General features: G+C 37.2%; 1 protein-coding gene across 1 annotated transcript in view; it reads left to right on the top strand.

The window, feature by feature from the left end:
- Nucleotides 1-16,196, top strand: part of alk (ALK receptor tyrosine kinase) — a 410,868-nt gene that overhangs the window by 354,367 nt on the left and 40,305 nt on the right. The window contains exons 8-10 of the mRNA XM_017302413.1: nucleotides 628-800; nucleotides 3,384-3,478; nucleotides 13,605-13,718. Of these exons, the coding sequence (XP_017157902.1) occupies nucleotides 628-800; nucleotides 3,384-3,478; nucleotides 13,605-13,718 (382 nt within the window). The remainder of the gene's footprint in view (nucleotides 1-627; nucleotides 801-3,383; nucleotides 3,479-13,604; nucleotides 13,719-16,196) is intronic.

Genomic DNA, 16,196 nt, shown 5'->3' on the forward strand with positions numbered 1-16,196 from the left:
ATCTTTTATCTGGTCATTTTGTGGAATATTTAACAACTAGAAAATGACAGAATAAGAATATTTTTCCACCCTAATTGGCTCCTGTTAGGCGTACCAATTTTAACTAGAATGTTCATTGCATTTTTCGTAGACGCCTGTGAAAATAATTTCTATTCCCATGACTTTTTTGTTCTCTGGGAAATTATTTTTGATGATAAATACAGAAACAAGCATAAAAATCAAAACATCTACAATAGTGATAGTAATATTAATGATAAAATAATAGTCAGTGCAAAATAGCCTGCAAATTCTTTTGTGGGGTCGGTGAGGGACTTGGATAAAGGCTAGGGGGGCGCTGGGCCGAAAAAGGTTGAGAAACACTGATCTAAGCAGTAGTGATTTTTTTTTCCATACTCAGTTTTTTCCTGTACGTCTTAACGTTTGTCTAAATCTGTGGAATCCTTTTTGTTGTTACACTTTTGAGGTTAAACATACAACCTGAAATAAAGATTTCTCTCATTCTTTTTTGTTTTACAAGAAACTTTTTTAGTATCCCGATCAAAGGGAAATCACTAACGAGCTCTAACCCCCACTTTAAACTTTTGGCTTTTTATTAGAACCATTGAAATCTCCTCTTAACTCCGACAGGTGAGGTTCTGGTTCTGTTCCGGAGGCTCACAGCGGGACTCGTTATCTCTGTGGATGGTGGAGAACAGCACGGGCCCAGACGAGCAGCGCAGGCTGTGGCACTCGGCCAGCGAGCCCAAATCCGAGAGAGGCTGGAGGCTCATCACACTTCCTCTTTACGGGCTGGCAGACTGGTACGCTCACCTGCTTCACCTCCTGACAGACAGTAGTGATTGCAACAAAGCAGTGTGTTTAGATTGTCTGCAGGCGTCAAACTGTCAGCTCCACTTTAAATGCTTAAGAGCAGATAAGTCATCTGAATCTCATTCAAACATGACTTTGACACCGTCACCACTTCCTCACACCCCCTGCAGGTGGAGTTTTCTTTCATTTTTAAGGAACTGCTTCCACTCGGCTTGACAAAATTAATGAATCCCACTGGTGTCTCCACAATGGACTTTCCAATGAGTACGTCTGTGAAAATAAAAAATAAAAAAAATACCCCCTTCTCTCTTTTCTTTCCACCTGTCTGTGACCAAGTGAATAGAACCTAATACACAAAGCTGTCCCCATTCTGCTTGCCTTCCAATTAACTCTGGCCTTGATTTTCCTTCAAGAAGAGAGAAATTAAAACAAATCAAACAAAGAAGCAACCCAGAAAAGGGCATTTCATCTCTGTTTGCCTAACTGGGGGTTTCTTTCAAGCTTGAATAATCCCGCTCCTTGGAGAGTGATTAATTTTTGATTCCTGGGTTATGTAGTCAGCTGTGCTTGTGCTTTTGATTTGAATGTCATGTCCATAAGCACTGGGTGAACCTCCAAGACTTTGCTCAGTGACCTTTGTGAAGCTTAAATAGAAACAGAAAGGCCACCTAATGTGTAGGTAAAAAGTCAAGAATCAGCAGATAATTTCGATATATAAAACTGCGACTAAGTGAAATATTACATCTGCACCAACATAGAAATCCTTCACTATCTGTGAGAGGACTGCTTCTAGAGTTATGTTAAATATTTATGTTAAAACAATCGATGCACATTTCATGGCTACTTTGAGTTATATTAAAGTACAACAAATAATTAGAGTTTATCATAAATCTGTGCTGAATAATGATTTGTTTCCTCTCCAGTGAGCAGTTTTTATAACCAATTTGAAGAAGCAAATAGACTTTTATCAAATTAGGTTTTATTTCTTCAGTCAAAATATCTGCACGTAAATTATGGATTATATTTCTTATTAATCATTCTTAGGTCTAATTCCTGATTTAATTGAAGTAAACACAAAAACAAAATTAATTAGACAATAACAGTTATTCCATATCTCTTCTACTAAAGCTAAGAAGAAAGAATAATAACTGAATGTTTAACATATTATCTAAGCCTAAAATATGTTATCCAGATGTTCCTTTTCTGTCTCTGGAGTGTAAAGTATCTGCAGGCTTGTATTTTGATTTTGAGCTACATCAATATTTGAATATATTTCAGTCATTTGAAGAGAAAAATGAGATAACTAGGTCAGGTCCTTAAGCTCTCCAGGTTCCATTTCTCAGCATTTGCTCAACCTGAAGATCGTTCTGTGGTTGGGACATAGCAGCCGGCACAGATGCTTTAGTGGTTTCCTACTACTTTGGATATCTCCACATCCGAATTGGAAACAAATTAAAATCCCTCGTAAGAGAATCACTTGAGAGAGTGAATGTTTGGTGTTTACAAACGCCACAAACACATAAACTGTTTTAGTTAGTCAAACTAAACATTAATATGCCAATACTACAGAAAGTTTAAGATGTCCATATTAATTTTATCTTTAAAATAGTAGTAAGGTCCTATTGAACTGCAGAGCTGTGTAACATTGACTGCTCTCTCTCGCCTCATCAGTCAATGATTATGAAAAAAAGACTTTCTGAGAACATTATTATTCTCAAATAATAACAAATGTTATACACAAAAGCATTTAACTCTTGCAACACTGTATTTTCATTCAGTTTGCTATTCCTTCTGGGGTTCTGTTTGGACTCTGAATCTGTGAAAAAAGCTCTGAAAATCAAAGGTGTAACCAGCCTGATTCTGGCAGAAAAGTTCCACCTCGACAACTAATAAGAAATATAATCTTTCTACTCCACTTGAACTGGTGGGAAGCAAAAATGTAAGTCACTGTCAGTCAAATGGTGTCTATAAGGGTTTGCATGTTTTTTATTCAATCTCTTGGATAAAAAAAAAAAGCATACATTTTAGAGTTTAACATTTTCATTCTTATTAAAAATTCAGTTATCATTTATTTTAACATTACTGTTTAAAATTAATTTTTAGAATTTCTGACAGCTTCCAACTAGGCTCATTCATATTTTAAAGAACACTTTGACATCTGTTAGCAGACATCAGAAATCTTCCTTTGAATGCAACACTTCAGGGTCATAATAACATTCATGTTCTGTGTTTTTAAGACCCAACGAAGCTATTAGTGCGGCATAAGCTGGTGTTTGGCCACCCAGTTTGAATTACATTTCACATTTATGCTGTTTTTGTAACCATGGCTACATTTGTACCTTTGTTTTAACAAACTGTTTCACTTTGAAATAAGTCAGAAAGCTCATTTGTAAATGCAGAAAACGCAGGATTTTGTTAACAATAGAAACTGAGATGTCAGGAAGCACACAGAGTACTCTGTCTAAAACCAGTTCTGTCCCAAAGCATAAAAAGGCTGCATTGTTCTTCACCCAGAAGCTGTCTAATCTTTTCAAAGTTGTTTTTGTTGTTAAATCATGTTTGCCTCTCTTCAGGTACTGGCTCCAATTCAGTGCAGAAGATGGACATGGTCCCGGTTCAGCCGTCTCTCTCGACAACATCTCTTTCAGCATGGACTGCTTCCTGACATGTGAGTGTTATAAAAATCTTATTTTTTCCAGTCTTGTTTTTAGTACTTGATTGTGACTAAGATTATTTGGCAGCGCTTGATTTATTGAGTTTCTCAGGCAAAACAAGTGGTGGGTGATGAGCTCAGTAAAACTGATATGTCACTTTTATTTGAAGGTTTTATCAGGAAAATAAAAAAAATGAAATAAGCTAAATAAACCTCAGCACTTTATATACATTGACAAAAAAAGTAGCATATTCTTACCACATTCCTAGGAAGCAAATGGGAAGCAACAGAAAGTTGGTACTGAAAAAAACCCAAAACTCATTAATGAGTAACCTCCATACCATAATAGCTGGATTTTTGTTTGTCTGGTCCATTATATGTTAAAAAATTTTACATATAAAAACTATTAAATTACGGGAAAAAATCTGTTAAATTACAGAAAAAAATTCTGCTGGAAATTCCATAAAAAAACAGAAAATGTACTGGCAGAAAATAACCAGTACATTTTCCTGTTTTTTAACGGAATGTTTTTTTACAGTGTAAGGTGTGTGTTAACACAAACCAATTTGAAAGGCATGAGCAATGATCTCTGAGAAGCAATAGTTTTTACCCATCTAAGAGCTTCCAAGTGATTAAAGTCAATCAAGATTTTTCTAAATCATTTAACATAAATAAACAATCCATCTGCAGACTTTGGTAAGCATGTTGAGTGCTAACCTTCTGAAATGTTCTTCAGTTGATAAAAGGTCGACTTTGTAATTATCTTTATATATCATGAAGACATAAAGTCTCATCTGAGTCCATCACTGCACTGTAAGTAAACATGGAAAACATGGACGTGATCACGGCAGCAGCAAATCTACAACAGAAAAGTTGGTGAAAACTAAAAGAATTAAGATTTGTTGCAGTGGCCTAGTCAAAGTCCAGACTCCAGAAACAAATATTTAATAAAGAGTGGGCCAAACTTCTCCCACAACGATGTGAGCGATTGATAAAGTCACACGGAAGATGTTTACTACAGATTAGTAGATATAGTTCCTTCTTTTATTAAACTACTGGTTGTAAACAGGTTTTCACTCATTGCTTCTGCATTTTGGTCTTCTTTATTTAAATAATGTAAAACATCCTGTTAGTCCATATTTTGCTCTAGATATACTTATGTTAATTGCCATTTAAGCACATGTTCTTCTGTTGTAAAATCTAGAGCTGTACAGTGTAGAGCCAAGGCCATTCAAAGGCAGTTTGACGAAAGATGACAATATTTCTTCTCCACTTTAAGAAAACGGTGTCAGGTAAACCTGCTTGCAGACTTGGCTCCACATAGATTAGCAAATCTTTGTAGAAAATGACAAGTCAATGATATTCCTTTTAAAGCACTTTCTCTAAGAACATCTGATGTGGTTTTAAAATGTCAGAGCTGTTTCTGGCTGATTGATGAGGGTTTATGTTCCAGTGTTTTACTGCTAGCTTAGAAAGGTCAACCCTTGAGTCACCTCTCCAGATATTTTTGTGTTATAACTGAGGCAGTTTATTGGTACGAAAACATGAGAGCGATGACAGCCGTGTAAGAATGGGAATGAAAGGTTAGGAGTTCAGAGCCTCCCCCCATGTCTGCCTATCTGAGGGAACCTGTTTGAACTGTGATGAGAATAGTAATGACTCAAGCATCTCCGGCGCCGAATATAACTCTAACAGACAGAGCTGTGCTCAGATGGAGCAGTGGTGAAGTATTATTCTCTGAAGGGCAGGGACATGGCAGGCTCATACTCATGCATCATCTGATGCTTGTAGGTTAATTATTACACTGATCCTGTCAGGATATGGAGGCTTGTTGTGCCAAAAACTGTTAGATTTTAGATATCCTGGAAACGGTTTAGCACTTATCTAGATTCCAGTATTCATTTCTTTCGCAATTCATCAGTGCAGACACAATCTCGACATAGTTAATCAGCTGAATGTGGTGCGACCAACTAGCGGAGGAGGGGGTCATCATCATCCTCCATCAACCAGCCTTACTGCGCCAAGGCCTGTTTTATTTAAGCACATGACATTTTACAGAAAAATATTTGCGCACCAGTTTGTGTTTTATGTCCTCCGTAGCGGCATCGCCGGAATGTCAACACTGTGAGGGATCATCTATTCCCGTTTTGCTCTTTTTCCAGAGGAAAAGTTCTTCATCTTGCAGCCCGTATCTATTACCAGCAGCCACACTTGACACAGTCGCTTTTTATTGCCTATATGTCCAAAAGAGCCAACGTGAGATGTGCGCGCTCTAACAGGCGTAATTTCCAAGAGTGATTACTGTGACTGATGAACATGATGGATATCTGGGCTGAGTGACACAACACCGTAATGTGTCTTTGGTGGGAAAACATACCGGGAACATATTATGCAGAGGATCAGCCATCCGTGGCTGTTACCCTACACATCTCTGTGCTGCGACGTGATGTATGGTTGGAAAATCACGGTCATGATGCATCTGTTGCCCTTCAGGTGTTGGACTTGGCTGTCAGTTTTAGCATTTTATTTTCATCCAGTATCATTAAATTAGTTTATTGGGTAAGACAGCGTAGGAGGTTCATTCTTCTCTTTGTGAATGTGTGCCTTCATTTATTTCCACAGAAACTACCAGTATGCAGAGTCTGGATGACATTTTTTATTTTTATTTTATCTAGATATACAAGCTAAGACATATGTAGAATAATTTTAAAAGGTAGTGATGATGGTTCTAAAATGTCTTTCTATGACAACTTCATTATCAGGATTCATTGCAGTTTTTAGTTATTTTAGTTATTGGACTCAACAATAATCACAACAATGAAAAAGTGTGTGGAGATTTGGGAGGGATAATTGTAGATTTAGGCTAGTTTGTAAAATCTTTTGGAGCCATTTTTAAACAACTGCTGATTTTAAGATGATTACTTACAACAATTTTACATAACTACCAGATATTTGGAAGCATCACCAAATCAAACAGCTCGAGGATTGAAAATGGGGTGTTTCAACAAAACCGTGAGCCTAAACACACATCAAAGCTGGTTTTGGAATCGGTAAGGAGGATATGATTATTTATCTGGAATGGATTCCAAAAAGCTCCAAATTATTGGATAAGTACTGTTCATGGTTTAAAGCCAGCCAACCAATAAACTCAACCAGTTCTGCCAAGAAGAGTGGTCAAATATCCAACCAGATTTATGACAGTAGCTTGATGAAGACAATAAAAACTGTCAGTCGGACATTCAACCCATTATTTGTGGGGGCATGTATAATAATAAGTCTGTATGTATAATTTTGAACCTGATAAAAACAATTATAAATGTTTAGTAATTTTATCCTGGAAAAAAGAATGATTCAAACAAATAATTTGAAGGTCAACATTAAGTGAACATTCACAAATCTCTGGTTTGTGAATGTAACCAGAAAGAAAACAAGAAAACAGGTTTTCTTGTTTTTTTGGGAGAAACAAGAAAACTTGTTTCTTCCAGCCACATCATATGTATATATATATATATATATATATATTTCTTTTTGTTATTGCTTTGCTAATTACTTGAGTTTTATTTCTGCTACCTGCAATGATAATGCAGATACAGGTTTTTATCAATTACTAAAAGTGCTGGCATTAAGAAACAAAGAGCAGACATTTCACACACCCTCGGTGCATTTGCAGTGAATACTTATGGGGCTGATTAAAGTGTTTTATTCATACCCAGGGCCTCATTCATAATCTAATTTAGGATTAATTAGTTCTCCAGTATCACCTCAACAGTTAGTACTTATTAATACGCCCATACTCGACAGTGGAGATGAGCTCGTCTCTAAGCAAAGTCTGGACTCGACATAAACAAATTCTCCTGCAGGTCAAAGTAAGACTGCGGTGAACTTTACACGAGCTTTATGAACAGTGGATAAAAGGTCAGCTATCAATTACCAGGCAGAGGGATTTATGTTTGGCCGTCCTGTTCTCCTTTATGAGTTCTTATAATTAAAGCCTTAGCTTTTTCTTTTTTTGTGTATCAACCAGAACTCGACATTCTTGTTGGGTGAATTATCTTTCTTTTTCATATATATAAGTGATTCCTTCTGTTGTATTTCAGTGAAATTACAACACATCACAACACCACCCAGGTTGTGATTTCACAGAAGGAGAGTAAATGGTTAAATAAATAATACATTATCAACTGCCAATAGTTTATTTAATGTAAATTGATGCAGCATCTTCAGGCTCATATGTCATGTAGACAGTAATATAGTCCATATAAATGCTGAAGGTAGGACAGCAGTACAAAATGCAATCATCAGAATATTCAAGTTAGAGGTCAAAATTTCCATCTAAAGGACCAAACAGCACCGTCTGTTCTCCTCATGTGAAAACAAAAGAATTGGATAAGGACTCAAAACTATCTACATTTTGTATGCAACAATAGTTATTTTTGCAATTCTGGGCGTATGCACTTAGATTTAAACAAATATGATGTGTCAAGTTGTAATATTGGTATATGGTGGTGATGTTAAAAAGTTCTGAATTTTTGATCCCCTTTGAATTTGTTACTGCATTTACAACACATTACTTGTTTCTGATCATCAAATACATTTTAATAGTTGACAAACATCAAATGAGTAAATTCAAAAAGAGGTTTTTCCAATGATGATTTTAGAATCAGGAAAAAGTCAGAAAGCAAAGTTTCCTTTTAGATGAATAACCCGTAAGCAAATTAAATATGGTTGTCCCACCTTTTCATGGAGTCATGTTGCATCCTTCGAAGGCCGGATTTGAAGGAATAATCAGTCTTAATAATATAGACTGCCCGTATTCAAAGACTTTTCCAAATCCTTCTTATCCATGGATTTGACGGTTAGGTCTGGTGTCTTCACGCAGACCACGCTATATTAAGTTTTCTTACAGGTCGAATGGAATATTTTTGTTTTTGTAACAATGGCAGATGAAGCAGAAGTAGGAACAGGAGTGGAGAAGTTTTAAATATTATGCCTGGCGGTACAAAAGTTAAGTTAAATGTGTTAAGCAGTTGTATTGTTAGGATTTTGTCATTCACATAAACATAAAAAATAGGTATTGTGAAAAATTAACGAATTTAATTAATTAATGTAAATAATTAGAAAGTGTTAAATAATAATAAATAAAAAAAATCAGGACAATTTTTGATTGCCATTTTTACCAGCTTGTGTTTAGCGTTGTCACAGTTGCTAGGCAACAGGACATATACCAAGATAAGAGAAGGAATAAATCTGAAGGATGGATGGTCCAAATTCATCTAACTTACGATCTCTACGGTCGATGAAGGATGCAGCTCCATCTTCGCTTTCGTTGTTTGCCACATGTAGTACTTAGATCATCCACCAGAGGGCATTCTCAAATGTTTGAGCAAAATTTCAATTATGGAACAGAAGTAGAAGCCTAAGAAATGCCTGCATCTAAATCATGTGTGGCATTAAAGAATTAAACACAGATCTCTAGATTTGGTTAAAAAGCAGCACTGCTATCATAAACAAAATTCTAAAATATTGTCTATCTATTAACCCTGTTTCCCACCCACCCTGGCATCAGAGCTGTTAAAAGACTTGAGACATTTTGAGATGTGCCTGTGTGGTAACAAGGTGCCTCCGCACCCCCGTCCTCCCAGCAGCAGGTCTCTGGGGCGCCTCAGGTAGCTTAAAGCACGATACTAATGAACAGCGACAGTCACGGCCGCTGACGCTCTGCCCTGTGGATCAAGAAGCTCAGTGCTGGACCCGAGCGAACGAGCTCTTGTTCCCGCTGCAGCCGCATACCAATGCTGCAACGTGTTGTAATGCCCAGAATAACAATGCAGGCAAGTTTATTAGCAATTCTGCCGAAGATTCAAAAAGTTGGTGAATTCACTGACAACAAGTCAAACATCTACAGGTCCCAGTTACGGAAAGCTATGACTGCATGGAGTCCTTCTCCTGAGCAAACAGCCACTGCAATCACTCTTATGCTGCACGCAATCTCTATCTGTATCAATGCTCCTGAGCAGCAGTCTTAAACAATCATATTTGTGTGTGGATTGTGGAGTGAGGGAATGATATATTGATTTTCCTGCAGCCACATCTGAAAAAAAAAATGCACAGCTGAGTTTTTCAAACATTTGAAGACAAAATTACATGATTTTTTTTTTTCTTTTAATTTTTCTTTCTCTTTTTTTTGCCACAGGTAACGTTCAGCAAAGACATCAGCTGCTGCAATTAGGTCCAAAGCTGCATATTTAATACCAGACTAAAGATTTATGATCAGACAACCATTTAACGGCAAATTTTGCCCAGAAGAAGAGTCGAGGCACGTTAAAGTTTAATAGTTTGCTGTAATTCAAAGCGAGCATATTTTGGTTTGACCAAATCCAGCTCTGCCACCAAGCAGAAGGTTTCTAAAGCTCTTAGCTGCTGAGGGACCCCCCCTGCCATATTGTCGCAAATGGTGAGACTTCTGCCTGAGGTGACGGGGGATCCGGGATGGTAGAGCGGGAGTACTGTTGTGCTAAAATGATTACAGAGATAAAGATGAAAAGTCTTGTTTTTCTCCCCTGATGCTGCTGCGATGATGAAGGAGGGAAAAAAGCAAGTCTGATTTGTTCTCACCAAGGAGGCAAATGACACAATGTGGGCAAGTCGTCAGCTCATCGCAATTAAGGAACCCGTAGTCAGATTTCAGCTTGAGTTCCTGTAAATATTTTTCAGCTTCTCTGTAGCAACATTCGCTCATCACAAGAAATTTGGTGAAACATAAATATGCAACTAGTTACAGTAGAAATATTTGAGGCTTAAAAAGGAAAAATAACTAAATAAACCTTTAAATAACTAATTTTTTTGCCAAACAACGCAGCTCTGCGGGAAGTAACACGAAGCTGCAGCATGAACAGCCGGTCTGACGTTATTCTGTGTAAGACGACTGCAAACCTTCACTGTGTTTCTTCTTTGTAAAATGCAAATTAACTCCAGAAGCCATAAAATTGTCCTCTCCGAGAGCAAATCCACATAGAGAATAGGAATAGGTTTTAATATGTGGGTTATGTGACTATAAAGGATCATTTACAAGTTCAAGTTTTTGCTCTGGGCACAGAAGTCTCAGAGTTATTCATAAACTGAAGAACTATGACAGTCTGAATGTGGCTGAAACAATCACAATATCATATTTCTGCATTATTTACTGAGAGAAGGGAGGAAAATAGCCTTAATTTGAACTTGCCTGTCTTTTCGCTCCGGGTTTATTAAGTCAATAAAATCCAACAAAATATTTTTTTGACTTTGTAGAGTAAATACCTGAAGTTGCACATCAACAATTAAGAGTCATGATGGAGAAACATAGCTAGGATGTGTAAAGAAAAATCAACAGTAACAAGTGAGTAGAATAGAGCAGAAAGTTTGGATCTAAAGCTGTGGGGGGAAAAAAGTGTTTAGGCAGCTTGAATACTGTTGTTATTCTGCATGTCCTAAACTAGGACAAACAGCACAACAACAGAACCCTCTGAGAATGTGTGTGGCTGTACGGAGGTAGGAAAGATTATCAGATAACGAGCGAGAGACTGGAGTGTCATTCAGGGTGACGCAACACTGAGTCACATCTTTTTGATCCACTGTTCAAAGGTATTAGGAAATGGCCTGCTTTACCGGGTAATCATGGGTTGTTTTTGTAAAATTGGTAAATCAGAAAGAGCTTATTGTTCATTATTTATGAGCTGTAAAAAAATAACTTTGTATCTGTAAGCTGAAAAGACTTGCCAGGTTTTGAATTGGGTAGCATGTTTACAGGTCAGGTGTACTGTGCTATTTGTACTGGTAATATTAATTATTATACTGTCTGCTGCTATTTTCTACCAACCAAGCAGGGATGTAGCCATCCAGCCCTTATCTTCTGTTTATTTGAGTATCCAGGAGTAAAAACGTAGACATGCCTCTCCTCGGTATCCGTTTCCAGCTGACTCTCCAGCCTTTCTGTTCCAGAAAGGAAATACACTAACCAGGTGTTCCTCTTTAGCTTCTTGTTATTGCAAATAGCAAAAGAAAAATCTAAACAATTTCAAATAAATGTCCCTACTTAATAAATTAGCCAGTGAGTGCATAGTCCCTCTCAGGGTTCTGTTCAAAGCAGGACAAATCTCAGGAAAACCTCTCATGAAAGTGTCTTCTGCTACTGACAGAGCAAACAACCAGGTTGGATTGAAATAATAAATACTCTAATATTTTTCAACTATTAAAACAAAGCTCCACAAAGTTAAAGTTCTTGTCACGCCACAATTACGATTTAAAATTTGCACTTCCAGGTCTGTGTATTTTAGGTTGGCCTGTTGACACAATGCTAACCCAAACGTTGAGCTGCTGAAATATGCAGGGAAGGATTACTCCCACTGTGGACAGTGTTGTATTTGTTGCATCAGAGTGATCTCTGAATCCCTGCAGGAGTGAAACATGCCCACAAAATTATATAGTCATTGCTGATAGTCAGAGCGAACCCACTTGCGGTTGTTTTCTGGTGCTGTGGTGAATTAAATATTAACCTAGAGACTGCAAATTAACTTCTGTCAGACCAATTAAAGATCTTGTTGGAGGAATACAGTTTTCATTTTAAGGTTCCCTCTTCTCATTAATAGCCACTTGCTGGTTATGTGTATGGTTGATTTTAATCTCACTCAGGACCCAGTTGCTTCTTCTTCATTGCCATCCTTCTCTATGAATCTAGGAACTAAACAATTAGCAAACAAGACTTCAACAAACTTAAGGTTTTAAAAACCAGGGTCTCTGATGGAATGGAAGTCCATTCCATTTTTGGAATGGACTTCCAAAAATTCATTCTTGGATTTTTGGAAGTCGCTGGCGATCAAAAATGTTTTATGTAAATGCTGCAGAGATTCTCCTATTTTTCTGGATCTTACTTACAGTTAAGAGAAAGAGAAAGCTTCTACTGACTCTCCAAACAAATCAGGGACGATTGGGTGCAAAGGGAGAGCCAACCTGATCAGGTAGAAGCTCATTTCAGCTGCTTGTATCCAGGACATGATCCCATCTAATAACTATAAAGGCTTTGGAAAGTAGACATAGCAGTAATAGCTTCACTTTTTAGCATAACTTTTTCTTTGTCCTAGCTAGTATCAGGGCCTGTATCTGCCTGTGGAGCTTCATTTGACTATTCCACACCCACTCTCTTCTACCATCCTGGACCAAAATACTTGAACGTCCCACCCTTGAGGCAGACTTGCTCCCAGTGGTACCAGAATGGCCTCAGAAGGGGAGAGCCTGAGTGTCATCCCAGCTGCTTCTCACTCAGATCCAGCAGTGATCTTTTTTTTTTACCTGGTCATATTCCTGTTTCCATTAAAAAATAAGACAAAAAAAATGTTAGTTTTATAAATGAAAAACTTTTTATTTCTTTTATAAAAACACCTTTAAATGCATTTCTTTTTACTAAAAAATAGAGGCACACGTTTACAAAAAGCAACTATTTACAGCATTTTTAGTAATTAGAAGAGTGATACCATTAAAGATTTAAAACCTCTGGCTCTGAATAACATTTTTCACCAAAGACTAAAATACAAGCTGCTGCCTTGGGTGGAAAAATAAAGACCAAATGTTTTTCTCTTTTATTATGCTTATCACACCTTGACATTTTAAATTTCATTCACTAAACAATTCAGAAAGATTAATTTAACTCATGACTTCTGTGAATGACTGTAACGAGAGCAAATTGTAAAACTTGACTGCGTACCAAGCTACAAAGCATACGCGAGTTTTGTGTGGGAATAACTTGACAGAGTCATGACCTTTACCCCCTTATGTACCTTTGGTAGAGGCTGTAAGCAAAATCTCCTGACAACATCAGTGCCTGACCTCCTAAACTTTGCATAAATTAAGCACGTCATTAATTAAGTAAAGAGCTGTAAGTCATTTTAGTTTACTGCATGTGTGTGTGAGTGAATATTTTTGCAAAATAGTGTATCATTGTCACTATGAACAAGACAAACAACTCCTCTTCCGCAGATTGTTTTTTTCTCCTGTATGACCAGAGGTGGCATAAACTAAAGAATCACCCCTGCTGGTGGCTTAACACACCCCCTGAGATCTTTACTCACTTTTGCTTTTTTTCCTCTGAATTTCTTTTGTTTAATTTCAGCAAACGGCGAGTTTCCACCGGTGGCCACCAGCATAACCCAGCTCCCATTATTACCTACCAGTAAGACTCCAGTACCTGACATCAGAAGCCCTCCGGTGATCACCACAGATTATTGTAAGTGTGTTTTATTGCAATAAATTAGATGCATGTGTGAGTGAATGAGGGGGGGGGAATGTTGGTGTTTTTTTTGCGTCTGTAACACCTGTTTTGCCCTCTCCCACACACTCACGCTTACACGCTTTAAGGAGCTACAAATACTCTTGTCCTGCTGGGTATGGTGTCAGTGTGTGGACTGCAACAAAGTAAGTGTGCCCCCTACTGGTGTGCTCTGCGTTCAACAGCTGAGCGAGTGAATCAGAGGTCTCCTTCGGCATTAAATGGAGCAGGACGGACAGTTTTGAAGTGTAAAACCGTCCAATTTGTCTCCAGAGAATGTCAGTGGAGCCAGATCCACTGACTTGACATTTTTCATCTCGCACTCTGTAAATTCCTTACTTCAAAAGAGTAAAGACAAGCAGAGGTTTCGTTTTGCAGATTCTAAGCTGCAAGTTAGTTACTTTACTATGAGACCTTCTCAGAAATGTTCTTCCGCAGAAGCGCTTTGAAGTACTTGAAGTGCATTTTGAACTTTTGAAAACTTCTCCTCGAAAAGTTATCAGAGTATCTCCTCGTAGTTTAATGTCTCCTGATAATTTTATTTGACAGCAATGGTTTCTAGCACTTTAATTATTTACACGTAAGGACCAGTGTTACTGTTCAAAAGCAAACATCATGTCTGGCACACATGTTGAGCTGCACAATAGGCAAATAATAAGCCAGGCTTCTATAAGCGGTTTTATTGAACATTAAAAGAAAGCACACCCTAATAATAATTTCAAATACTTCTGGATTTCCTTGGTTATACTATTATTTACATTTTAATTAACATTTTTGAACACTCAATTGATTACATGCTGTTAATATTTTATAAACAAAAGTAAAGCAGATATGAAAGTTATAGTGACACCCTCACTGTCTCCGTAAGACATGAGAGCAAAAGTAGCAGCAAAAGTGCAATTAAAACATCATCATCAACTGTGACGGCCTCTACTAAAGCAGGAGCTTTTAAGTGTTATTGTTGTCCTGGAACCTCGAGATGAGGGTTAACCCAATTCCACCATGAAAAGACACTGAGAATGACCTTCATAAGCAACAATTATTCCTTATCTATTTGAGTTATAAAGTCCTTTAAAACTATTTGAAGTCCATCCTTTTGCAATTATTTATGCTCTCATGGAAAACGTTTATCCTGAAATTGCATATCTGAGCAAAATCAGTCAGAGTATCAATGCTTAGAGAAATAATAATTGTAATAATAAATAAAGCTCAATTGAAAATTGATTGATAATTTACCTACAAATGGCCTTACAGCGTTTCACACAGGCTTTATTTAAACATGCACACAAAAAGGTAGAAAACCAAACATTTACAGTCAGAAATATAGATTTTAATGCAAGGTCATTGCCGATGTGCATCCACCTCAGCATTGTGGGTCTGGTACAATACTGCCGTTGTTGAGGTTATCACTCTGTCAATAAAATGGTCTTTAATTAGGACCTGGTCCCTGGTTCTGACTTTATTCCAAGGTGATATGGAAACACCAAGTGTGTTTTAGTTTTTTCCTAAAAATCCAAGTTAGCAGCAAATAATGAAGAAATAAATGACCGAATTACAAGGCTGGAAACAAAATGTTATGTAGTAGCTGAAATAACTTGGAAGGCAACATGAAATTGATCTGGGCAGCTCAGAGAAGGGAATGTAGTCAGTGTCACTTGTGCTTTTAATTGACGTTTAAAAAGTCTGAGACACATTCAGTTCCTCTTTCACGCTTTGGCCTTATGATATTTACCATATATTGTCAAGGATTAAACTTTCTGTCTTCAGGCAAGGTTAAGGCATCTGATTTCTAACCAACTCGTCAGCTGTGCCAGAGTAAACCCAAAGGCCAAGTATTTATGACCTCCTCTTAAATATTACAAAAACATCACCCACAATATCCCATGGCTGTATCGACGTCTAAACTTTTATTTCTCTCTTACTTTAAAACACTCACTTACTTTAAAACACACCGCACAGTTTTTATGCCATTGTGTTTTGGTTTTCATCAATGTAAAGTAAATAGTCTGTACATCGATGTTAAACATTACAGTTTTGTAATGTTAAAAATAGCACTAATTTAAAATAACTGAAATCTATAACCACATACAAACTCATGTTGATTATGAGTCATTAAACACTCTGGCCTCTGGCTAACCTCAAATTAAAACATTTAAGATATTAAAAAAATGCTCTGAAATGATTTATCATGGTTGTAATGTTTTATTTTTCTTTTGTTTTCTTTAGTTTTGTCACATCACAAGCCCTGGTGTTGTTGTGAAGTGTGAAGACTTTGTATATCCAATGTAGTCCAACAACTTTGAGGTTGTTATAAAAGGTCTGCTTGTGTCTTTTAAATGCTGTTTACTGAATTTAAGTTGGCACCAGTTCACTTGAATGAAGCTGCTAAGGCCTCATAGTAGCCACAGAGGGAAACGGTTATCAAATTAAAGAGTC

This window comes from Poecilia reticulata, linkage group LG22 (assembly GCF_000633615.1).
Source record: "Poecilia reticulata strain Guanapo linkage group LG22, Guppy_female_1.0+MT, whole genome shotgun sequence".
Classification (NCBI taxonomy): Eukaryota; Metazoa; Chordata; class Actinopteri; order Cyprinodontiformes; family Poeciliidae; genus Poecilia; species Poecilia reticulata.